The sequence below is a fragment of the Pogona vitticeps genome, chromosome 3 (assembly GCF_051106095.1).
Source record: "Pogona vitticeps strain Pit_001003342236 chromosome 3, PviZW2.1, whole genome shotgun sequence".
NCBI classification, from domain to species: Eukaryota; Metazoa; Chordata; class Lepidosauria; order Squamata; family Agamidae; genus Pogona; species Pogona vitticeps.
This window is the reverse complement of record NC_135785.1, coordinates 183,026,698-183,053,169: the sequence shown is the minus strand read 5'-3', so window position 1 is coordinate 183,053,169 and position 26,472 is coordinate 183,026,698. Positions and strand designations below refer to the sequence as shown.

General features: G+C 40.4%; 1 protein-coding gene across 8 annotated transcripts in view; it reads right to left on the bottom strand.

Moving 5' to 3' along the window:
- The window catches only part of FRMPD4 (FERM and PDZ domain containing 4), a 403,518-nt gene that overhangs the window by 2,811 nt on the left and 374,235 nt on the right, over nucleotides 1-26,472 (bottom strand). For all 8 annotated transcript variants that reach the window (XM_072994369.2, XM_020786781.3, XM_072994367.2 and 5 more), the window contains exons 7-16: nucleotides 25,205-25,312; nucleotides 19,327-19,458; nucleotides 17,105-17,224; nucleotides 14,266-14,402; nucleotides 10,372-10,498; nucleotides 9,567-9,656; nucleotides 8,742-8,924; nucleotides 5,306-5,444; nucleotides 3,487-4,551; nucleotides 1,864-3,147 (exon numbers count right to left, since the gene is read on the bottom strand). In XM_072994369.2, coding sequence (XP_072850470.2) covers nucleotides 1,864-3,147; nucleotides 3,487-4,551; nucleotides 5,306-5,444; nucleotides 8,742-8,924; nucleotides 9,567-9,656; nucleotides 10,372-10,498; nucleotides 14,266-14,402; nucleotides 17,105-17,224; nucleotides 19,327-19,458; nucleotides 25,205-25,312 — 3,385 coding nt within the window. The remainder of the gene's footprint in view (nucleotides 1-1,863; nucleotides 3,148-3,486; nucleotides 4,552-5,305; nucleotides 5,445-8,741; nucleotides 8,925-9,566; nucleotides 9,657-10,371; nucleotides 10,499-14,265; nucleotides 14,403-17,104; nucleotides 17,225-19,326; nucleotides 19,459-25,204; nucleotides 25,313-26,472) is intronic.

Here is a 26,472-nt window from a genome sequence, read left to right as displayed (position 1 = left end):
TTTGCCTTAGCTGCTGATCAGGAAGAGAAATAAAAAATGTGTCTTAAAAAGTTGTGTCTGTTTTCATTTGTATTTCCTTCACAGTCTCCGCATTGTATGTTCTATTTACTCAAATGTTTTTATATTACAATAAAAGTTCTCAGGGTAACTAGTGTATTCTTCCACTGTCTTAATCTACAGATCTATCTATTGTTTGATTGACTGCTATAGACCCAGATGACAATTAAATGTGTACCCTGAATTTTGCCTGCAGTATGTTTTGGTGTCTTGTTCCTGCTTATTTGAAATGTTGCTTTGTTCTCCTGAAAGCTGTCATTGAAAGAAGTGAGAATGTGCCAGTATTGTTCATTAGAATTATTTGTTATGCAGTCCCTCATTGAGGACATAAACACTGTGAGATAACAGTATCCTATAAAAGCCATTTTAAAAACTTTTGCAAACGGATTGTTAATCCTGTGTGCTTAGTGGTAAAACCTCAGCGTGGCTTTGTCCTCCATTCATGTTTCTAACATAACAATTCCTTCCATTCATAATATGAAGAAAATCTCAAATTATTTTAGATACTGTACTTGAAAAAACAAACAGTGTTCTCCTGCATTTCAGACACCTACATTCAATAGGTACAGCTGTCCTCTGCAGAGAGAGGATCTTTACCTGCCTACCATAATAGGTGATAAAGATGAGAAAATTCTCAGGAAAAGAAAAGGTAGCAATCCTACTCTTCACTATCAAACAAAGTGTATGAATGCACAGGGACCAGTCCCAGGTTTTCGAGCACTCAGATGCCTGAGACTGGCTCCACAACCTTGCTCAGAGTGGAGAGTGGGACCAAGTCATTCAGCATGTTTACTGTTCTCATGAGACTTAGCAGACCAGTAACAACTTGGGTTTGTGCATTGTAGGGTTTTCGGAATCAGTACACCGAATGACCACACTGGGCCCTCCTAGGTGCTGTGCAGGAGTAGTATGGAGGTAAAAAAATATGGCCTTTCTCCCTCTGCTTTCATCACTCATCTGTGGCAGTAGCACAGAATAATAGATTGCTTCATCTCACAAGCCAGCTTTCACTAACTGTAAGCAGCAAATGTATGGGACTACAACCCCCATCAACCCCACCAGCAGAACATTGGCCATTCTAAATAGGCATGAAGGGAGTCAACATCAAAGACAACTGGAGAGCAAAGACAACTGAAGGGCGGTCCTGTTTTGCAGGTGGTTCCAGCACAAATATTTTGTTCCAGTGCCTTATTAATATTATGAATAAAATTAAACTTAACATTATGGATTTTTAAAATCTCAAATTCAATGGAAAAGAAATGAGCACATGATTCAAATTCTTAAGGATGTTATTTAAGACACACACATGGAAGTTAGCTAGATCACTCCCAGCACAGATTGCAGAAAAAGTAAAGTTAATCCTATATTCATTCTGAACATTTCTGCTTAGTCAGGTTGCTTAGGTTTCTGTGAAATTTTTTAGAGACATATCGTAAATATTTCCCTGTTTCTTTGGGAAAATGTGACAGAATACTATTGTTATCAAATTGTTCTTAAAGATACTTGCTTAATGCCTGAACTGTTAGATTTGGGGATGAAACTATAATTGCTAATTTAAAGAGAGCCAGCAGGTATGGGGGTGTGGGGTGTGCAAAATATGCCTCCAATTTTGGGAGTGAAACATGGAGAACATGCTGCTTCAGAAGATACTATGCACATGCTCAATGAATGTATGAGGGGGCAACAGGATCCTCTGGACTAATTATGCCCTTCCACACTAATGTTCATATTGAGCCCCTTCCTGCAACTGTGTTTGTTTGGCATCCATGTAGCAATATTCCAATAATTGCTTTTATGCTGTCGTACCTGTAGTTTCCTTAATCTTGGGAATCCTGTGACAGCCATCTCTCAAAGTGCCAAATAAGGGGTCAGCAGAATTAACTGCTGAATGCATAACAGGCACTGTCGTTCTGTGGCACACAGTTTCAGACTGCGGATGCAGATCCTTGTAGGGTGCTCCATGGTTGGGAAGCATGGCGGCTCTTTCGTCCGCAGGTATATAGCCAAGGCCTTTCCCTGCTGAGTCAGGCATAATGTGCTTCGGGTCAGAGCTACAAAGAGGAGAGTCAACTGGGGTTCCACACGTGCTGCTGCCAGTGCTGCATCCTGCGTCCACTGATGAGCACTGAGAACTTTGGAGGGAAAAATGGCCTTCGCTCTGCAGCGACGACATGCGCTTAGCTAAGTGATACTCGCATAACCGAGTCACACCCTGCTCTGCTTCTGGAAGCTTTGACAGGTGGCCCTCCACAGCTAAGCTGACTTCTTCAGAACCATTTCGGTCTTTGGGTGAAGACAGAGGAGTCCCTTCTGACCCAAAATGTTCCTCTGGCCCACGCCCTAGAAGACCACTGTGGTCAACCTCGGGATGCACATCAACTTTACTATCCACTTCCATTTTCCCAACACTGGAAACCCTTGGAACTGTCTTTCCAGTCACTGCCTCTGAATTTGGTTTCTCTACTGCTCCCTCGTCAGAAGGAGCATACCATCTTTGGCCATCCTTGCGAAAGGCAGTTCTCTCAACATTAAAAGTGCTTATGCGCTGACTCTCCCGTGAGGAGAGCATACTATTTTTATCCTTCTGTTCATCAGTCTCTGTTTTTTTAGCTCCCTGCTGTTTTTTCATAACAGCATTGCCATCAGGAGTTGGTTTACTTTCTCCATCCGCTGCCTTATTTTTCCGTTTAGTCGTGCAAGAATACACTGCAGACCCCATGTGCAGCTTGCTAAAATATTCCGTAACAGATTTTGTTTCCATGGTTTCTGGTTCCATCTCCATGTTATCTGAATGGAGAATCTGCTTTGAAGGCACACCTTTGGACTGGAGCTCTGCCACTTGCTGATTAGCTGATGACTGTACAGACTTCATTAGCAGTCCCCCAGGCTGGTTCTTGGTGAGGGAGAAGTCGGACTGGGGCTCCCCAAGTGGCTGGTAACCCTCATGTGTGGGCAAAAACATACGTGTCGCATTTTCTGTCAGCTTCTGTGCTGTGGCCAGTTCTGAATTTTCTGTCATTTCAGAGGAATTAGTCTCATTGCCAGAATCAGATGAGGATTCAGGACTATATGCTCTCAAGATGGCTACACCTGTATGCCACAGAAAATAACATCCAGTTAATGAAACCAGGTCAGGCACTGCAATATATTGATAAGAAAATGGGGTTCGTGAGCATAAAATTGGTTTTAGAATACTGGTTCACATATTGCATAGTTTCAAAAAAAGAGAGAGAGAGGCAACTTAACACAATGACAGTTCTATTGTAGGAGAAGTACAGGGTGATGGCAAAAATGACAATGGTAATAACAATAAAAATGATAATGAGATGTTTTTTTAAAAAAAGACTAATGGTGAAAAGGCTAAATGGTGAAAATGGAGGAGATGGTAGGATGTGATTCAATGAATAAATGTAACAGTGGTCAAAGAACCTGAATTGTCCCTTGTCTGTTGCTCCTCAGAAGCAGCCAAGGCCTCCAGTGCTTGAAGAGTGGAAACCACAGCATCATCTAGCCCTCTTTCACATTTTCCTTCAGTATTAGTAGTAGGGACAGCATCAATAAGTGACACTGGAATGTCACCACTCCCTATGTTGTTTGTTTCTTCCTTGTCTTCCCTGTAGTGTGTTGTATGATTCTGAGAATCTTCTTCATCAGAGCTGTCCCTAAATCCAGGTGGGGGAGCAGCAATGGCCATGTTCAGAGAATGCAAGAGGAAGTCATCTTCATTATCATCCCCTTCCGGGGGTGGGAGAGAGGTCAAGTCTATGATGTCATCACTAGAACCTGAAAGGCTCAGAAGAGTGGGCCTGTTGATTTCTCCTACCATGATGTCTTCCTCACAGCTTACTTCATCTTCATCTTCAGCATCATCTGTGTTCTCTGAATAGCAAATATCATGCAGCAATGGCTCCTCAATTCCTTCAGCAGCTTCAAAAATTTTGCCATCATTTAAGCCTGCATAAACAGAATTAGTAGCAAACTGAATGCTTTCGGCATCTGGGGACAACTCCAAGCCCTTAATGTCATTGGCATGGCTTAAATAAAGTGCTCTTTGCTTCTCTAATGCTTCTGGACTTTCATCCAATAATCTTTCATAGCCAAGAGTTTGGGGGTTAATACCATCCAAACTGTGATCTCCAAATATAAAGGATACTTTTGCTGCTCTTGGAGAGCCTTGTGTTTTCTTACTGGATTCCAGTCCTCCGGAGTATGACAGCACAGACTGCTCACTCAAACTTCGGTTTTCTTCGGCCTCTACAGAGTCACTTTGCTTGTCCCGATGCTGATCAAGACCACTCGAACTATAGACATCCTCTATGTACAAGTGCCTGGGTTCTTTTGAATAGAAGGCGTTGTCACAGACCTCGGCCATTTTCTGTTTTGAGTCTATACACACATGTGACTCCTGCTCTCCTTCTGCAGGGAATGTTGTTGTTTTTGCCACACAGCTCCATTCTGACCCATGAAGGTTGTGCTTTCCTTTAGTTTCATTCCCTAAAAGTTGATACAAAAGGGAGAAAAGATGAATACCTGAATCAGTTCATGCCATTTGATATACCTCAGAAAAAATTACTTTTTGTTCCTAAACATCTGTATTTGTAGGTCCATCTTGTGCCTATAATTTTGAAATAAGCTTCTTACTGCTTTCTCTTCTTAAGTGGCTCTTTCTCCTTTCTCTGAAATACATGGGAAATGCCCATGGCAAATTCTTATATTAACAAAACAAACAAATAAAAAAACTGATGTCATATTGATGATATATCTGAACAAGAAAACAAAACAATTCTACTTAGGTTGGTCCTGAAACAGGTCAGCAAATTGATATGAATCTGAATACAGTACATTTTGGAGTTAAGCATGCCACCTTTAAAGTTTTGATTTTGCAAAGTACATTCGTACAGGTACATGCCCTTAAATGTCACAGATGTCTCCTTCAAGTTGAATATAAGTTTACCTTAAAGGTTAATAATAATTACATGCCATCAGGTTGATCCTGATTTATAGTAACCCTTTTCAGGGTTTCCTAGGTGTAAAGTACTGTACTCAGCAGTGGTTTCCCAAGCCCTTCTTCTGAACACGTTTTGGGTCTATGCTCCTTGCTTTGGCCCCTCTTCCAGGAAGTACAATGGGGAATCAATTTCCAAACCTTTGGCTCTACAGTCAGCTACCCAACTCACTGAACTATCTTGCCAACTGATACAGTAGTGTGCCTATTTGAATGAGTGCTCCATTTATAAGTATACATTACCCATTTCGTGTATTCCACCATTATTTTTGCTGGCCATGTTAAATATTGATCGCCTTGAATCAACAAGAAGTCTATAGTATCCGGCTGTTAAACAAGCAAGATTCATGGCATCCGATGACTCCATCAGCAAAGTGATTGGCTAAGCAAAAAAAGAAAAAAAAAGGGAAAAAAAGGCAACCAAGTCATGTCTATGTAATTAAAAGATATCAAATCAAAAGCAGAAAATATTTAGAGAACAATTACATTTGCATAAATAAAAACTCCTAATTATAACTGAATTGACAGCATGACCCTACACATATTTATTGAGAAGTTAAATTACGTATGGTTAAATAGAACTTTTTAATGGAACTAGGCCTTTTTAATGGAACTTACAGTCCAGTAAGCTCTTCTTTTCAGTGGTTTTACGGGGCACAGGGACGTGGTGGTTCTGCAGGTTAAGCCGCAGAAGCCTCTGTGCTGCAAGGTCAGAAGACCAAGCAGTCGTAAGATCACATCCATGTGATGGAGTGAGCTTCCCGTCACTTGTCCCAGCTCCTGTCAACCTAGCAGTTCAAAAGCATGTAAATGTGAGTAGATAAATAGGTACCACCTTGGTGGGAAGGTAACGGTGTTCTGTGTCTAGTCATGCTGGCCATGTGACCATGGAAACTGTCTATGGACAAAACGCTGGCTCTACGGCTTGGAAACGGGGATGAGCACCACCCCCTAGAGTCGGACACAACGGGACTAAATGTCAAGGGGAACCTTTAACTTTACCTTACCTTTGGGGCACATAATTTTTATGGGGCACATAAATGGAATTAGGCTTACAGCGTTCATACGAAGCTATAGCTTGTATTGTACATAATAACATTGTTGTGAAAAACAGTTTAGGACAAATATATCATTTAAGACAGACAGACAGACAGACAGACAGACAGACAGACAGACAGACAGACAGACAGACAGACAGACAGACAGACAGACAGACAGACAGACAGACAGATAGATAGAAGCAATGGTGAGTCCATCATTTATTCTTCATAAATGAGGGAAATTCAAGTGCATTTTCAAAATGAACAATTTCAGCCACAGGGTCAATTTCCTGATTTACTTCTTTAGAGCCACTGGAGAGGAAAGGAGGAATAGTGCTTTTAATTTCAGTTACATTAAAGCAGTAGTATCAAAGAGTAGGAGTCCTAATAAAAGTGTAGCATTGCTACAAAAGAAGCAGAAGTTGCAAAGATGTAGACACTGTGAATCTGTGCTCTGGATTCTAATAATATTTGTGAGTGTATGCCTATGTTCCATCAAGTTGCTTCTTATTTATATGGATCCTACTAGGGTTTCCAAGATATGTGAGATATTTAAAAAACAATTTATTGTTACCACCCCCCTGTGAATTCCCATGACTGAGCAGGGATTTGAACCCAAGTCTTTGTCTGGTTCACCGTAGTGTCTGTCAGTAAAGATTTACTGTTTCAATATTACTTTTCAGGAATGTTACTTGGAAGATAAAATATATCAACAACCTGAGAAAATTCCTTTGGGACATTCTTTTCATTTAAGACTTGCATGCCTTCCGATGTAAGTAAGAGAACAAAAGCTGAGCTGGAGTAACTGCTGCCATCAGCTCCTAAACAGATGACCAACAACTTCAGAGACTCTGGAAGATGGAGACCTTCCTTTACTTTCTTGGAGAAGGGCCATACTGTGATCTGCCCTATCTTTGTGTGGCACAGTTTAAAACTGACTTCAGGCTGATAAGCAGCTGAATCTTGAGATTCTCCAGGCACTCCCTTGAATTTGGAGAACTATCTGCCTGTTTATTCCTCCTACTTTCACCTTTTGTGCAGTTTTCTTTCTAGCCACAACCTTTGTCCTGATCAATTTCCAACAAGGCTGAAGGAGTGGCAGTAGAAGATACTGATACAGTTCTAAAACAAACTCGGAGTTGCTCCAGATACTGAAGACAGTTGAAAGGACGGTTATTCATCTTTCTAGCAAATAAATGCTCATTGAGACAAGTACAGACTTTATGCTTTAAGAACTCAGAATACTTGACAGGGGTTATTATGGCTCTCCTATGTATGATTCCGATTCATTCTGACCCACCTCTGAAAGCAAAAGGGGGAAGAGAAATGTATATTTCAGAATAACAGGTAGACAAAATCTCTGTGCTCTCACCATATTCTGGATGTACTGACTTATTATTCAGTGGTCCTACCCAAGTTGAGACTAGGGTCAGCCACTGCCTTTTTGAAATCTCTCATAATTAGATATAAAACCAAAATGAATTGGAAACAGCATCTAATTTATTACAGGCTCTGTGTTATTTACACCATACTCAAACACGTGGCATATGGGGCAGGTAAAGCCCACCCCCACCCACACCCCCATTTTCTCTTCCATTTCTTTCACAGTGTTTTGCTTCGAGCCAGTAAATCATTTTCTGAAGAATTACAGGAGTTCTGGCATAATGCCAACCAATTTCTTCAAAGCAATCAAGAAAAAAAGCTAAGAAAATGTGGTGAATCAATCTTAGTTTGTCTGACAATTCTAAAAGGGCAAAGATATGTTTCACAGTGAAATGTCTGAAAAAAAAAGTTTGGTGACGCTGACATTTTTGAGAAGATGCACAGAGATAACTGTTTCCCAAGTGCGTTCAAGGTTTGAGGGCTACTACTGTCTGTTCTTCTTGCAGACCTTCTGCAATTTATCCTCATGCAAATAAATCTCTTCTTTCACAAGACATGTATGACAAGACTAAACCTGAAAATAAGCATGAAGAAGTAAACAGTATATATGTCCATATAGCCATGATGATGACCGAAGATGAAGAGGAGGAGGAGAAGGAGCAGCAGCAGGAAGACTGGCTCTAATCTGTACAGTAAATTGTTCATCAATAAATTCATAGAGAGGTTTTCAGCAGAGCTTGGAAGTAATGTGTAAGAACATTATCTGTAACGTCTTGTTTTGAGAGGAAATGAGGACCACCCACATTAACTACCTTCTACTTGCAAATTCCAAAAGCACGGATAACATACCACTTTTATTCAATGTTTGGATCGTTTAAAAAAAATTAGATGGATTTTTCTTCTAGAAAAGTAGAGAAAAATATGATGAACAACGCAAAGTGTAATTTGACTTATTTCCTTAGAAATATTTTAACAATAATAATGGTAATGAGTTAAGGGGGCAGAGGTGTGCAATCTACTATGCATCCAATCACTTTTTAAAAGTAACTGTTCAAGATCTAGTTTTCAGTTACTCTGCTATTACTCTAATGTACAAACTGTGAAGTTGAAAAATGACTAACTAAATTGGACCTGATGATTACCTTAATGGGCCACCAAAACTGAGAAGACTGTTCACTTCCTTTTGGCTTCTTGTAACCCAGACAAAAGAATCTTTCTTACGAAAACAACTAAAATTCAGTCAGCATCCAACTTACTTTTACATCCAGCACGTGCAGCTCAACTCGAACAATAGTTTCATCTTCTGTAAACATCTCGATTCTGTTCACGTGGCTGAAATCTGCCAGCAGGGCTACCAGGTTTGTTTTGGTATTGATCACATGGCTGATGCCGTATCGTGGCCCCACTAACAAGGTCACTTCAGAACGTTTTTCTCCCTGCTGAAATACAGAAAGCAAGAAAAGAAGAAGCAAGGGCTATTTGACAGTAGGACAAACTACCCCAGAAGGTAGTAGATTCTTTTTCATTGGAGATTTTTAAACAGAGGTGGCACAGCTATGTCTCAAGGAGGCTTCCTGCTATGGCAGGGAGTACGACTCAATGACTCTCGAGGTTCCTTCCAGCTCTAGAGTTCTATGATTCTATGAGATCTTCACATACCAAGGGAAAGCACAAACATTTCTATTTATTTCCTGCCATTGCCATTGTTTTAAATCCATATTGTCCATCTTAAACCACTTTTGAAATGCACACAACACCTATTAAAGAAAATCAGGCTTCCCATAAGTTTATATATTTGGTGTTAAGCAGAGGTAGACCAATTCTCAGATAAAGGGACAGTGATTCTCATTACTCCTAGACAGTATGGTTAATGGTGAGGGATAGTGGGCATTGCTGTCCAGCAATATCGAGAGAGCCACTGGCTTCCAGTCAGGGGTGATTTAAAGGGAGACTCCTTGAAGCAATGGTAGTGCTGCTGCATGATTCAGTGTGACTTCTGGTAGAAGGATCAGTTAACTGTCCCATTAAGCCTTTGCAAACTATTTGGCGACATTTAAAAAAATTATAGGAGGAAAGCCTACCAATAACGTTGCTTTGAATACACGGCCCCCGTACAGTCGTAGGTCACTGAGAAACTTGAGATAATGTACCTTGGCTTGCAGAGCAGATAGCTGAAATTAAGAACAAAAACAAACAGAATTATTATAAAGGTACAACACAGTGCAGAGTATCATTAGCAAGCTTAATTAGAAATGGGTAAACATGTTAAAGGGAATTGCAATAAGAGATTAACAAGGTCCATAGGTAAGTCATTCCTGAGAGAGAACTTTCCTTCTGACAGTGGCGATTTGCACCAATTAAAGGTTTTTCCCCTCCTTTCTTTCCCATAGCCCCCATGGGTTCCTAACAATAATAGGGATTCCTTGAGACCCGTGGGGCCAGGGGGTTTGCAGAGGAAAGGTTTATGTCAAAGGCAAACCATTGTGTTAGGATACTCTAGCTCAACAGGTACAAGAAATATCACAGAAATCAATGGATTCCATAATAAGAAAGTTGTGTGACTGTAGTTGGCTCCCACAGTAATGCAAATTCAGAACAGAGAAAGTAATTTTCAAGCAGTCTTGTTACAAAATGCAGAAGCAAAAGGAAACCTGCCCTTGTGGTTAACTAGCATTTTGCACCATTTTCTCAAGACAAAACAAATGGTCTTGCTGAACCGGTTCTTTTTAATCAAATTTGAAATATGACATTGTATAGTTTAACGAACCTCTGAACAATCACTGCCCAGTTGAGTTGTTCTCTAAAGGACTGATTTTAAATTCTTTCCTTTGGATGAAGCTCTCCTGATTATGAAAATATACTTCTATTAAGTTGCAAATGCATTACCTTTTTACCTGGAGGAACTAGGTTTTGATTTGCTTTGACAAGATGTGAAAGCGCTTTCTTTATGTTCTTTTCTTTCATGCTCTGCAGTACAGCAGAAGGAAGAAAAGTCTCCAGTCCCCATTCTTTTCTGCAATACAAGACATAGCTTTAATTTCACAGTCCTCTGACAGTTACCTGAACTGGATGACATACCCAAGCCTAAGGGAACACAGTTCTATGGTGAAGCCCAGACAGTGCAAGTGGGCCCATCAGAACACACCGTTCAACAGGAAAATAAAATAATTTAAATGACAAAAAAAACAAAATATGTTGCCTTTTACTGTAAAGCTATATATCATGGTTATATTCACAAAATAACATGAAAGTAAAATGTTTATTTACACATGCAGGTGTTAGTGTGGATGAATACTGAAAATGGAAGTGGCGGGAATTCATTCATTCATTCATTCATTCATTCATTCATTCATTCATTCATTCATTCATTCATTCATTCATTCATCCATTCATTCTACTATATGGCCATGTTAGTGTTAACTCTCTGGGCAGGTCACAATTTACAATAAATCATATGATAAAAACAACGTAATACATACCATAAAAATACAAAAAGTACAATAAACTCCATCTCTAGCCAACAACAATGAACTTCCCTTTAAATATGATGGCTTTCTACATGATTTAGGGAGTTGTTCAACTGGGCAAAACCAACACAAATGGGATTCTGATAAAGTTGTGAAAAATAAACTAAACAAAGCCTCTAAGGGCCATTGGCCTGGCTTTGGTGCATTGCCATTTCAAATGGCTGGCTGCACATCTCAGAATATTAAGTCTGAGATGTGTGGCTTTTTAAATGGTTCAGGAGGAGCAGAGTTTCTATCATCAAGACAGGAGCTGTGGCTTACAGCTCTTGTTACAAACCTGCCTGAGCAGCTTCCCACCTCTCATCCCACCTTTTCAAGCGTGGGTTCCTCTGAGCTTTGAGAGAGTCATTTCTGGCTGCAGGGAAAAGGGAACGGGAATTCTCCTCCTGTAAACTTCCTTAAGTGATCAGCCAAAATCCTATTACAATCACGTAGTAGAAATTATGTAACTGCCGTGCAAGTTAATCCTGGCTGGTGCTGGAACATGCCAGAGTTGCACCCTTGGTTTGTGTACTGTACTTTGTTGCAGGCCTGGGCACAAGACAGGATCAAAAAACTGTGAAAGCAGCCTGTGCAACATAATTTTGGCCACCAATCTTTAGATTTAAGTATATATTCAAATACTCCAAGCCTGCAGCTATAATTTTTTTTAATGCTGCTAAGCTTCCTGACATATCAGTGTGTGAGATGGCTTTAATATAATAGTCAGGATGAATTCAATATGCTTTGTTGCCTGTGGCAAAGAATAGGTGTGTGTTGCTTCTCCCATTGTAAACATAAACCAGTTGAGCATTGGCAATGGAACAGTACTCTGTACCAGTCTTGAGGATAGCAGGCCAGTTTAGGAGAGCAGGGGAAGCTAAGTGGCATGTGAACTGCTGGACAGCTTAGTGGGTTTAGGTCTCTGGCTGCGGAGCCAGCGTTTGGGAGTTAGATTCCCCATGGTGCCTCCTTAACAGGAGCTGGACTCAATCCAGAGTGCCTATTCTAGCTCTGCAGTTCTAAGATTATATAGAGCTCTGGTGTCCAACAGAGGGAGATGGCCATGCGGCTCAACAGGCACAGACAAGCCATTTGCTGCTTCCTAGCACTTGCTGCTTTAGGCAGGCACCTCTTTATACCTAATGGCAAAACTGACTCTGATAATTATTCTGCCAGAGTGTTAAAGTTGTACGTGGGTTTTTTTTCCTTGCACTGGTTCTGCCATCTTGACTGTACTGTTACATAAGTCAGCCAGTGCAGTATGTCAAATACATGGAATCTGGAACCTGTTGTACACTGTAGATATAGCACATAAGCTGTTCTTGGTCGATGGACATCCGTTTAACCTGTAAAGCCACTAAGGCACTACTAAACATTACAAGTGGTCATTGATGATGGTATGCAGATATCTAAGATATTTCTGATGACACAGAGATACCTAGGCATTAGTTCACACTGGCAGAATACATGGAGAAACCTTTAGATACTCAAAACCTACAGTACTTAATGTAAACTCACTTAACTGCTCTTCATTTCTACCAACAATGGAGACATGTTATGTTTGAAATATTAAGATTTGGCTAACTAGGACTAATGCAAAATGATGGTTTACAGGAAGCAAAAAGAAAACTGCAGTGTACACAGGGCAATACTACGTAATTTAATTTAGGAATAACTTTCATTGAAGACAAAAAAAGCAAGCGAGCAAACAAGGTATGCAAAATCATTACCTTTTCCTTTGCATAACCTGCCTGAAGCTTTGAGCTAGCTAGCTAGCTAGCTTGCTTGCTTGTTTAATTAATTAATCAATTAATTGTAGGCTTAGGCTGCCTTTCTCCAAGTAAGGGAACAATGGAAGCTTACAATGTTGAAAGCATGTATTGGTAAAAAAAAATTACAAGAGTACAAAAGAATCAAACATGCTGCAATAATTACAAATCATTAAATTATAACTTAAAAGCATTTAAAAACTTTGAAAACACACTGAGAAGAACAAAACCCAACACCCAGTGACTCAATCGTAGTTATTAAAAGTCTGCCTGAAGAGGTAGTTGTTAACTGTTTATGGGAGGATAAAAGGCGGGGGTCAACTTAACCTCACAAGGGAGGTTAACCTGGGAGGAGCCACAAAGAAGGCCCTCACTTGTGGCAATGGGATTCAGAGAAGGACCTCTTCTGAAAACCTTGAGACCTGGGAAGGCTCATATAAGGAGAGAAGGTCCTTCAGACAGCTTGGACCTGAACAGTATATGTTATAACCAGTACTTTAAATTGGGCCTGGAAATGAACTGGTAGCCAGCGCAGCTATCATAGCAGGGCAGTGATATGATACCTATATCTGGCTTCAGTCAGTAGTCTGGTATAGACTGCACGACACAAAGTTTCTGCTTTATTTGTATATGATAACTTATGTAAGGCAACAGTTAAGCACTTGGGTGTACGTGATAATGTCACTAGAATCATCAGAACTGCCAGCTGCAAGATCACATTTGCCCATTGGAAGGGAGAGGAATAACCATTCATACATTAGAGATCCTGCTCTTTCTCAGGATTTGAAGATTATTTTGTTTGGAACACTGCAAAGAGTCCTTTCAAATCTACCCGTCTACAGCTGAGTGGTATGCATATTTATCACTGTACTATGGATACTTGTCTTGAACAGAGAACAGAGTCCTTTAACCCAGTACTTGTCTTTTATTTTTTATTTTTCTCATTTACTGTTTCATTTATGACATCATAAACAGAGTAGAGGGAAGTGGTATCATCTTAATGGCAAAGATAAATTAAAATACTGGCCAAAATTCTCTTGCATAGCTATGCAAAAGGCTCAACTTTTGGAGGCAAATTTCCTGAAGTTAAGAAATCTCCATAGACACTATCGGTTCTATACTGCAGCATGGCTCATTATGCAACAGATAATGTCTATAGAGACTTCTTAAGGTATGGCCTTTTGTATTATGCCAGAGTAACTAGCCAAGAGGATTTTGGTCAGTAAATAGGAAGTGATATTGGTGGGGCAAAGGTTCTAGTGATATGGCAAGACTTAAATAATAACAGTACTATCTTAAGGTGAATTAGCTATCAATCCCAAATGCATAACACACGGCTTAACTTTTCATTAAGGTTAAATGTGAGACTTTGCTGAATAAGCCATCAAAGCATTAGATTTTACTAGTCATTTACAGCAGAGTTTATTGGAAACACAACTTTGGCTGGCAGAGCAATCGACATATACTCCATATATTCCAGAATTTGCATTGTATAGACTTACTCAATGTATTTCAGAGAGATTTTCTGTGTATGTTTTGTGGTCACAGTGGCAATATACATTTGTAATGCAGCCAGTCTCAGTGCAATGTCATATTTCAGCTCAGGTCCAAACCGCTCCTGAACCACATCGTTACAGCTCTGTCAAAAAAACCAGCAGAGGGAGTATCAGGCTCAACAATCTCTGATTTTAAACACAAAACACCTGCATTATGACTAATTCTTCTCTAAAAGGCAAGCTTATAATTAACAAGAATTGTGACAGCCACATGAGCCATCCAAAAATCTCTGAAGATCACAAAGTGAGATGTACCTATAAAAAACACATGGATATGTTGACACATAATATGGAGTTTGTTAAATTGGAGCTACTAGATTATGTCCTCATTCTTTTTCCATGTGCAGAGAACACACAGGGTTTTTTTTTTTTTTAGCTACCATGCCAAGCACAACAGGTTAGAACTTCATCACCCAAATGGGAGAAAGGAGCAGGAATTTAGATCTCATATCACTCTTGTCTCTACAAGAAGTGGAATGTCCTAGCCAATTCCTACAATAAGGGCAGGGAACTTTTGACTCTCCAGATATTTGGCCCACAGCTTTAATTGGCCCAATCCATTCATGGCTAATGTTTAGGAACTGGTAGGAGATCATCACTTTGCAGTAACATTTAGACATGATAAGTGGTATAGAAACCACGATAACAGGAACTACAGTTCAAAAGATCTGGAGGCTGATTCCCTCCTCCTATGTACTGAATAAAAGGTCATGTGATTGTTTTCACCAAACTGTCCCTTGGTTCTGCTGAGCTAAAAAGTAAGGGTCTTAAGTCTGTAGCTCCTTAGACAAAAGGGCTTGAGTGTTCAAACAACACTTTTCAGTACCTTCAGTGAGACCTTGTAAAACAGTCTTCTTCAGTTCTGCAGCTAGATGATGCCAGGCAAAAACTAGAGGGAACCCAACAGATGGGTTGAAGAATGTGGTATGGAGGGTAAAGATAGGCCGAGAACTCCACACATGACCAGCTAAACAGAATACTAACTATGTCTTCCCCTTGCTTCCTCTTTAAGAGGCTATGGGGATTCTGGAGCCTTTGGTGGAGTAGACAAAGTGTGAGGTTTGGGCTGAGAAGACTATGAGGCTGGGAGTACCTCCAAAGGCACTCCGCAGAGTGTACCGTCTGTCTCTACCAGCAGAAAGACCGAGAAAGATTGGCCAAACCTTGTGGGGGAGTTACAGGAGTTGCATTTAAAATCCCAAACACCAGAAGACGCCAATTTGGCGGGAAAGAAGGAAGTTATAAAAGAGGGTGATAAAAAAGAGGAGGACAGTTCAAAAGAGAAGGAGGAAGGAAGTTTGTTGGGCACAGGAGAAGAAGGTAGAAACAGAGGAGGCTTTGGTAGAGATAGTCCAAGAAGATCCTTGGACAGAAGAGTAGGTAGAGTTCAAGTGGGTTCTTGTGGGTTTTTCGGGCTCTTTGGCCGTGTTCTGAAGGTTGTTCTTCCTAACGTTTTGCCAGTCTCTGATGCCGGCCACAGAGACTGGTGAAACGTTAGGAAGAACAACCTTCAGAACACAGCCAAAGAGCCCGAAAAACCCACAACAACCATTAGATTCCGGCTGTGAAAGCCTTCGTGAATACAGAGTTCAAGTTCCTCAGAAAGGGAATGGAAGAGACAAGTGTATAGAAAACCATCTTATTGGGGGAGGGGGGGAGACAAAAAAAAAAGCAGCATAAAGAATACAAAGCCTGGCAGCAAAGAGAGGCCCAGAGGCGAGAGCAAAGGAGATGTATGGAGAACCCTGGGAGATCCCGTGGGGCCATTCCCTTCCAACCAAGCATGAAGCGACACCCGGGCAAGAAGGTTTAGGAGCCACAGGTGGGCTGGGTTTACCACCCTCAGCAATAAGGTTAATGAACCAGGCACCTGAGCTATCGGGCCCCATACCTACAGTAAATGGAACTGGGGAGTTACGAGTTCTTCACCCCAGTCATTCAAAGGGGATTTGTTGTGTTTTGAGAAAGTTAAGACTTATGACTTACTGTTGAAACTAGAAGCTGAAGGCATGCATACAAATTAAACTGAAGATTTGTTAAATAATAAACCTGTCTTATTTGAGGACTTTGGGCTACAGCAATCTTCTTTGAGTCGGAAAGTATCAAAAGAGGTAAAGAACACAGGACAGGATCACAGAGACCCAAATCCACATCCCTACTTAGTCTGTCAGCTCACTCAGTGATGCTGATCAGTCATTCTGCACAGCTTAATCCAGGTGTGGATAACCTGTGTGGCTGGGGGGGGGGGCTAAAGTGGTTGGAAACTCCCTGAGACTAACTTACTGTATACAGCCCTGCTGGAGTCAGGGCACAGAAAGGGAAGGCAAGAAGAACCCTTCCCTACATGGTGATGCCCCTACCAGCGTTCAGCTATGTAGGTTTTTTTTTTTTTTTTTGGTAGTGGTGGGCACGGAGGGTAGTTAAAAAAGAGTCTGAAGAGGCTCATAGTAGCTTTTAGACCATGTGTTATCGATCCTTTGCTTAACTTCTTTGATTTTTTTTAATTATGAGGTGGGGAGGGGGCTGAACTCCTTCTAGGGAGAATAGAATAGAAATGCAATCAATATGTACAATTAGCAATAAAACCCAATTTGCCTCAGTGTTGCCTGTATCCCAAGTGATCCTGTAAGCCAGCGTGTTATTTTTAATGCCATTTCCATCATAACCAAAACATTTGGAAAGTAAGATCATCTTGACTATAAGGACACATTTTAAAAAAATTACACTCAAAGGAAAGGCATGCTGCCCGACTTGTCTCAGCATATATGAAAGCTTTGTAACTTACCTGCACATATAGATATTCAAAGGCAACGGCATCCCTTCGTAAAAGGTCAATGGGATCCTTTGGGACAAAACTGATTCTGAAGAGACACCTCATCTTATGGGAGCTTGGTCTCTGGGTCACCTAGAAAATCAGTGCCCTTGTGTTAGATCACGGTCTTTGTAACACAGCACATAAGTGACTGAACAAACCAGCCATATCTATTTCTTCATTCATCTAGACTCGCAACCCAGATGCCAATGTATATTTTTAAGAGTAGTACAGCTGCTACATACGCCACAACTGTACTTCTTATATCATTCATTCCTCAGACTTGTCACCGACTTTCTTGTCAGTTGTGAAGCAACTTTAAGATCCCACTTGTTTCAGTGTAAAGGAGAAGAGGGTAAATAATTAAAGAAAGGGGAAAGGGGTAGTGTAGGAGACAAAGCAGACACACACACTCCTGATGTCCTGGCATTGTTAAAACTGCCAGCAGGTTGTCTGGGGGACAAGGAGGTGACCCCACAGTACACAATCTTATGCTTAAATCTCTCCAGTTGAAATGGACGAGATGCAAACATGCTTAACTTTGGACCTGTTCAGACTGATACATAGATTAGTATAGAAATCGCTGTTGGTATGGTTTGGGGTTTCTACTTAGATAGATCCGTCCTGCCCCTTTAAGAGCTGTCAGACACCTTTCTGGCACAGCGCTAGGACATGTATTCTTTTTGGTACAATTCAGCACAATCCTAATTACCACACTGTATAGCCTGTGTGGAGCTGTGGGTGACGTTGTTTGAGGTAACAATGCTGTGATGTAATAGGTGGGTTGTGGCATTAAAAGGAAGGATGGAGAAACCCCCTCCTCTATTTTCATCATCTTCTTTTTAATATTTCCCTAATTGACACAGTGTACTAATACCATGCAAGAAAGCCACTGCAGCTGGATGAATGAAAGAAAAGATGGGGAAAGGAGCAATGTCAACTCCATGGGGTCTATCCCCACAAGGCAGCACAGCCCCAAAAGAATCCCAGCTAAGGAGAAAGAAAGGGAAAAGGGGGTTTCCCCCTTCCATCTTGCCAATCTTCACCTCAATATTTTCCCCTCATGTCAGAAGTGCTGCTGCAAGCTTGCCCCACTGCCAACACCCTCTGCTTTTGCCCCCTTACTCACAAGTAAACTGGCAATCCAAAGACTTGCGTGGACCCTTCTCCAAGTACAGTGGTACCTCGACTTACGAATGTCTCCACTTACTAACATTTCGAGTTACAAATGGCTCCATTCGCAAAATGTTGCTTTGAGTTGTGAACGGAACACCCTTTCCTGCTCTTTTTTTGACCTAAGTCCATCTTAGGTCAAAAGAAGAAAAAAATAAAAAAATTCTCCCCCTAGTGGTAGAGTATGGATTTACCAGCTTTGCATTAGTTCCTATTGGAACAAATGCCTCTACTTACGAACAGCACCTCAACGTATGAATGAAAAACAGCAGGTATGGATTAAATGGTTTTCAATGCATTCCTATGGAAAAGTTTGCTTTGACTTACGAACTTTTTGATGTACGAACGCCGTTCCAATATGGATTAAGTTCGTAAGTCAAGGTACCACTATACAAGAAATAACTCCAGTGTAAACAGAAGGATCGCTCAAGTGAGAGATTAAGTGTGAACCAGACCACTTCAAATTCCCCTGTCTGGATAGGCCCTTTGTCTGAAGTGCACCCTACTATGTCCCTCTATTTGACAGAAAATTGGTGGCATTCTCATCCGTCTTTAGAGAACAGTTTTGCTTTTTCTGGCCAGTGCTTATTATATACTTTCCCAGTTTATAATAGACTTCTCTATCTTCCTCTAACAAGCTGCCTTCTAATCTTTAAAAGGTAGGCACACACACAAACATAGAGGGAAGTGCTAACAAGCCATTAGTGACTCTTTAAAAAGGTAGTCTTTTTCAAAACAAAACTGCAAAGGAAATAGCAATTGATTCCAGTGACAGCAGAATTAGGCCAGAACCAAGTACTTCCAAGAATCCCACAGTGTCATGCAGCAGAATAGGCTTAATCTTCCCTAACGATCTAATAAATGAAGTCCCCCAGTGGTGTTTCCTGCATCACCATTTATCACAGCAGAAGTGGATGGATTGTGGTATTAGTGAAACAATCAGGCAACGGGTTTTGAAGAGGTTCAAGGTAAAAAAAAATACAGTATCTTGTTAAGACATGCAATTGCCCTCTTACACCAACCTGAGTTAGAGTCTCCTGTTCATGTAGCAAAAGAAGTTTGGTTCCAGACCCATCGGTCTTCTGCTCCAGCATCAATGAAAAATGTTCAATACATTTAATGGAGAGTTTTTCTTGAAGTGTTAAGATGACATCCTTTAAAGCAGAGGTATGAAAAACAAAGAACGAAGAAGAGATAAATATATATAGTTGGGATCTGCAGCTATACATGTCTATTCTAAGTCTTGTTGCATTCAAGCAAACCTAAACTGAGAGCATAAAATTGAAGCCTAAGGTTCCAGTTCTATATTATTCACTTAGGAAAGAACCCCACTGAACTCCATGAAGCTTAATTATACAGTTTGTGTGTCACGTTTTTGTCACGGAAGGGATTCACAAGATGACATATTTGCACAGAGTTGTGCCTCAAGTCCCATTAAAATCAATGGGAATTAAGTGAATTCCATCTCAATTTTTCCATCTTTTCGAAGGGGCCTGCAGTTCAAATCCTATGCATGTGTGCTCCCACGTAACTCCCACTGAATTCAATAATTGTGGCCTCAGTTACAATTAACTTTAGCTCAATGTGTCAATATCCATAGTGACTTTTCAGTTCTACATTTCATCTCTCTGCCCTGAAGATGTATGTTTGCTGCTTGGCTTCCTCCACCTCCATCAGCTCCTATGTTTGGGCTATTTCTTTCCATACTCAGAAAAGAATAGGATTTCCTCAAGATGTGGAAATATCATCAATCTGTGTCTCATGGTTTCTCTTCCAGATAATGGCCAATAACCTATTGTCTAAACATGGAGTGGAAAGGCAATTGTGTAAGCATCTCCCCCTGCTGTGGCAGGCACACTCTCACATTCTTGAACTGGTTGTCAGATCAATTGTGCAATGGGAACCCAGGGAGTGCAATGGGAAACCAGGGATTGATTCTTATATGGCTGCCCTTTAGTTCGATGTTGTCATGATAGGATACTGACCAATGTTTATTTTATCGCAAGGCATAACATGGTACCATTGTATCACATCCCAGACACACCATTCTCTCTTTATTTATACCACAGCATAGCATAATTTAAAATTATGTACGCATATGAAATATAGGTAAAATTAAAACAAATTAAAATGTTAAGATAAATTAGACTATTTTTTAACCAGGAGTGGGCTACTTCAATAGCATTATCTCAGCCATTTGCTAGACCTTCTTTTGTACACTTGGTGGAACACAAATCAGTGATATGATATAGAATGGGGCAACAGTCAGGATAATGAGGATGTCATGTTGTTAGGTTAAACTGAATATTATAAGGAAGAGGGGATTGCAGCTGAAATCTACTTTTATGGACATTGTCACAGATCCCACCAGCTGGACTCCTGTATAACTGCTATGGCATGCTACCTCCTGCTGTCTCTGGGAGAGAACAAGGAGGTAGGGTAGGGGAAAGGCGATGCGTCCTAGCTGGAATGGTTGTTGTGGGTTTTTCGGGCTCTTTGGCCGTGTTCTGAAGGTTGTTCTTTCTGACTTTTCGCCAGTCTCTGTGGCCGGCATCTTCAGAGGACTGGAGTAGGAACTCTGTCCATGCTCTATTGGTGTTTGTTGGAATGTTTTCACTCCTCAAGGTGCCTTCAGCCTGCAAGGCCATGAGTGCTCCAGGGGTTCTTAAAAGTGTGCCAGGCCGCCACCAGCTCTCATGGAAATCAATATTACCAATTTTAGTAGCCTGGTCAAGGTTAAAGTTCTGAATTTTAGTATTACACCTCTCCTCTTTCCTGAGATGGGTTCATAAAATTTATTAGGATAAAGGGAAAAGCAAACAATTCAAAAAGTAGAAAAACACTTCCAGTTACAAAAGCAAATGGGTTGTTGGATGACAGTATACAGAACAGAGGCACACCAGGGAATCCTAAACAATAGGTTACTCTAATCTGGGGAGACAATCTCTTTGTTCCCTGGCACAGCTTTGCAAAGTTCTCCTCATGAGTCAGGGAATGTCCATGAATGGGGAAAAGTCTTGCCTGGAATCACCCCCTCCCAAAGGACCCAGAGTGAGAGAAAGGAATCCACCTCTCCAAGGTTCCTTTATACAGCTGGATGACCCATTAACACCTGGCCGACCATCAGGCTACTACTCTTAATCCATTTAGATCATTCTTACATGCCCCCTTCCCAGCTTTGAAAACTGCATACTGCAAGGACAACTGGTGCCTGCTTTGATATACAAAGATACAGTTGGAAGTGTTAGACTCCTCTTTGAAGTCCTCTTGATCTCAGCACTCCGGACAGGAGATAGAGGAACAAAAGATAGAAAAAGGTGTGAACCAGCTGCCTCCAGGGGCTGTAAATTCATATTCTCATGCCCTTTACAGTCTCGCACATAAGATGCATTACATTGTTAATGTTCCCCAGCTCCTTAATCTCATCACAGACATATTTCCATAAACATCCCCTCTGTTGCATTTCCTCAATAATCATTATCATTGCAACCACTATAAAGTGGAAATGGTTTCATTTTTAAAGGACATCTTTCAACACTAATATCCTTGGTATTTTTCCATTACTAAATTACAGAATCATAGAAAAATAGAGTTGGAAGGGTTAGTGTCTGAGGGGATACTGTTAAATAATGTTATACATCAATCTTTAACTTTAGGTAAGTGTTATTGCTTCTAAAATAACAATTAAATACCAATTTGCCTAAATGCTGTTCTGATTTCTTTCATAATTGTCCATCCATCCATAAAGACTGCTATTTTCTATTTCTTTCTGAAAGAAATCTAGGTCACTGTTTAAGGCTTGGAAATTACTTCTGTTTTGGTGAATTCAGTTCTGGAGGAAGATGCATCACTAACTGATTTAAAAGAACATTGGTTAATAAAATCATTTTGACTGTGGGAACTTGAATAATTTGTTTAAAGTGTAATCCAATATAAGTCTACCCAGCACCACTAAATTCAATGTGACTTTGCTGTTGTTCAGTTGTTAAGTCATGTCCGACTCTTCGTGACTCCATGGACCAGAGCACATCAGGTCCTCCTGTGTTTCACTGCCTGCCGGAGTTGGGTCAAATTCATATTGGTAGCTTTGATGACACTGTTCAACTATCTCGTCCTCTGTCATCTCCTTCTCGTCTTGCCCTCACACTTTCCCAACATCAGGGTCTTTTCCAAGCGAGTGTTCTCTTTTCATGAGATGGCCAAAATATTGGAGCTTCAGCTTCAGGATCTGTCCTTCCAGTGAGCACTCAAGGTTGATTTCCTTCAGAATGGATAGGTTTGTTCTCTTTGCAGTGCAGGGGACTCTGAAGAGCGTCCTCCAGCACCACAATTCAAAAGCATCAATTCTTCAGCGGCCAAGCTTTCTTTATGGTCCAGCTCTCACTTCCATACATCACTACAGGAAAAACCATAGCTTTTACTATGTGGACTTTTGTTGGCAAGGTGATGTCTCTGTTTTTTAAGATGCTGTCCAAGTTTGTCATCGCTTTCTTCCCAAGAAGCAAGCGTCTTTTAATTTCATGGCTGCTGTCACCATCTGCAGTGATCATGGAGCCCAAGAAAGTAAAATCTGTCACTGCCTCCATATCAAACCTGTCAAACCTACAGTTCAATGCATTCCAATGGGGGAGAAAAAAAATTCACCAAAAATTAACGAAGACTCAGAACAAAGCCAAATTAAGTTTGAAAAGGTTTTACAAGGTGCACTGACAATCCCAAGCATTTAAAACAGTTTTTGAACATTTTAAGACACTTTAAAAATAGTGAAAACGGACCTGTCAAAACCATTGAAATGCATTGAATAGGCTTCAATGCATTCCAATGGGGGAAACATTGTTTATCTTAGCAATGTTTCCTATGGCGATTTTCGCTTAAGGATGGTAATCCGTTCCCATTGGAATGGATTATCTGGTTTTCAATGCATTCCTATTGGAAATGATGTTTTGCTTAGTGATGTTTTCCCATAGCAATGTTTTTTTGGGAACCAATTAACATCGTTAAGCGAGGCACCACTGTAGTTGAGGTCTAGTTAGACTGATTTTCTGGCAATGTTGTAATGTCTATGCTCCCCACATAGTAAAACGCTAAATGTACTGAAACATTTAGTTACATTTTAGAAAAGGAGGTTGAACAAAAAGATATAGAATACACAGAAAAAGTAATTAGAGTCATCAAGTGAATGAAAATGTGAAATGTGAGAGATGGAGAGAAGACATGAGGGGGAGACACAGGAAAGACTGTGTACTTGGAGGGGGAACCATCCTCTTGACATCATTGTGTTGTCTTAAGCTGTACTAAGAGGGGTGGTGAGGAAAACAAATCAAATAAATAAAAATGCTGGCAGAGGTGAAGGCTAAGGCAGGCAAGGATCCAACCTCCACACAACTCTAAATACCAGTACCACTGATACCTAACTCCCTCTGCATCAATTATTGTACCACAAAAATATTTAGGCATGGTGGGCAAAATTCCTAGCAACCTATCCTAAAGTCAGAGCAGAATCCTGTCCATTACTTCTGTTCCTTTGCATGACTGGTTCAATAGTCTCCAAACTTGCACATGGAGGGATTCAGTGCTTCATTGTGTAAGCACAAGCCCCATTCATTCCTAAGGGCTGATCTTTGCCTTGCTTGATTGCAAGGCAAACTTTATGGGAAGAAAATTAACACTTTGCTGTATCACAAGAGGACCCTGCCAGTGGTTTCTAATAATGTTGCAGATTTAAAGAATCCAGAAATTGTAGCAATGGGGCATCCTTCTGCATTTAGTGCAAGTGGGCGATGAGAGAGGGTCTGGGAGCCCTTTTTTCACTCTCAGAGCCCCTGCAATCAAGCAATATATATATATATGGTAAGTCAGAAATGTATATTGCTGGAGTCCACTTCCAGTTTTATTTTTGTAGGTTTGGGTTTTAGGAGAGAAAGGGAGCTTGTATCCGATTTCATGGCAAAACTACCACTCCTGGAGTCTTCCAGGAGTCCCAAGTGTTTATGCCAATTCTTTTTCAACAGAGTGACATCTGGAATCTCAGAAATAACATTGAGAGGCCACAGACAGCTTTGGTGGCACACTTTGTTCATCTCTGGTTTAGCAGCAATGAGTGAATAGCATTGACTTCTTTCCCACTTATATTTCAGGGAAGGATACAATTCTAATAAGGCATGTATTTCTAAAACATGAAACATCTATTGAATACCATATCAAACCATGACCAATTGCAAAATGCAGCAACTGCACAACCTCATTGAATCATACCGTGTAGCAGATCATGAGGGAATTTGCTCTCTGAAAAATATCTGAGAAGGCCATTTTATCTTGGCTGTCTTCTCACATTATGAAACTTACTTTGTAAGTTCACCTTGTTATTTAGGTTGTGATATATTTCACAGAACTGTAGGAGGCAATTCACGACTATGGAGAAAAAAAATTACGTACCATCGGCGCAACTCTAGCACACATATTGCTTAACAGATTTCAAGTTATTGAATTAGCAACCAATATCTTATGTTTCACTATGCATTCATTCTGTTGGAACACCAGGCTCACTTTTTTGGCAGCATCTCAGAATTTCATAGTGAAGACCATGCAATTTTCATTAAGGTGCAGCCATTAAGCTGATCACCCCTAGTTTTGAATTACTGAAAACCACATTTGATTTTATGAGCATAAAAACAATTCATATCTTACCAGGTCCTCAATTCACACTCCACAAAATTGGCTATGAGGAAACTTCATAGTAGGGATTTGGAATATGTTCATGAGAATTTCATAGTGAAAAATTTGAAGGGCCTTTTCAAAGCAGTTTGGTTAAGGAGGCTTGTTCACAAGGTCTTGATTACAATATTTCACCTGTCTCAAGTAGCAGTAACATACAGTAAAATTTCTGAAAAGTGAGCCTACCTTTATTGAAGTACTGCAATCAAAGCGAAAAGATTTGGTTTGCCCATTTTCAAGGTACACCTTCAGAACATTTGGCATGAAAAGAAGTGAATTATCTTTTACTGTTTCCTGTTGAAGAGCAATAAATTGTGATTAGCATTCTTATATTACAAGTCTAAAAATGCTAGTCTAAATCTTTGGATAGTGCAATGTAGATAAACAACAGTGTCCTGCTATCATCTGAAACAGAGCCCATTATCTCTTACAAAGCAAAATCAGTCGTTACATTTCTAATTGCAGTATGGAGCTGCTTCCTAGTGCCTCATATGGAGACACAAAATTTGAACTGTTCTCTGTCCTGAGATGGTAAAATCCTAATGCTGATTGCTCATCACATGGCTGTAAATAATTAGTGAAATATTGTAAACAGTCTCGGTTTTTATATAGCTTTTTTTCCCTCAGCAGTTGGGGTTCCTCCACCAACAGTTCCTTTTGCACAACGTGCCACTGTATGAAACATTTTTTAAAAAATATATTAAGCACTGGTGTGTTTGTGGAATAAAAATGATAGGAAGGGGAAGAAAATTGCATGTTGTTTCAGTTTGCATTCTTCTGTACATCCCTGCTCTACCCAGCACAGCATGAGATGCTCAACAAACCCCTGGCATGATACTGCACAGCAATTATCATGTCCCATTTCTTCTAGAAAATTACAAATGCAAACCAACAACTGAGAGCAAACTTTGCTGCAGAATAGCTCATGGAAAGGACGGGAGGGGGGAGGAATAAATCATATTGAACTGTCTAATTAATGTTTGCATATTCTTCACAGAAATGGAGGAAGGACAAAATGTGGAAGCTGAATTCCAAAGCAGCCAGATGTAAAACTCAAGCAACGCTGATCTCTGATAGCAAGGATTCCACTGCTCCTGTATTAAGAGATGATTGCCTATGAAATATTTATACTGAAATGTTGTTTACTTTACTAAGAACCAAATACTTCATTGTGTCCTTGGTTTCATAACAGAGTTCTTTAAATTATTAAAATGTCTCAGGGAGCAATAACCTTACTGTGGTACTGTCTGCAACACCTTTTTACTCAGGGTATTCTCCTGACCCTCAGAGGATCTTTTGAAGTGCTGATCAACATGCCTTAGGGCTGACTGACCACTATCCTCTCCTGTGTTGGTACTACCTCAGATCTGCTTGTCTGAAAAAAAATATGTTTCCTTCAAAATCATGCTCCTTGTGGAAAATGCATTGAAAAGAGAACAGGATTTTCCCATCAT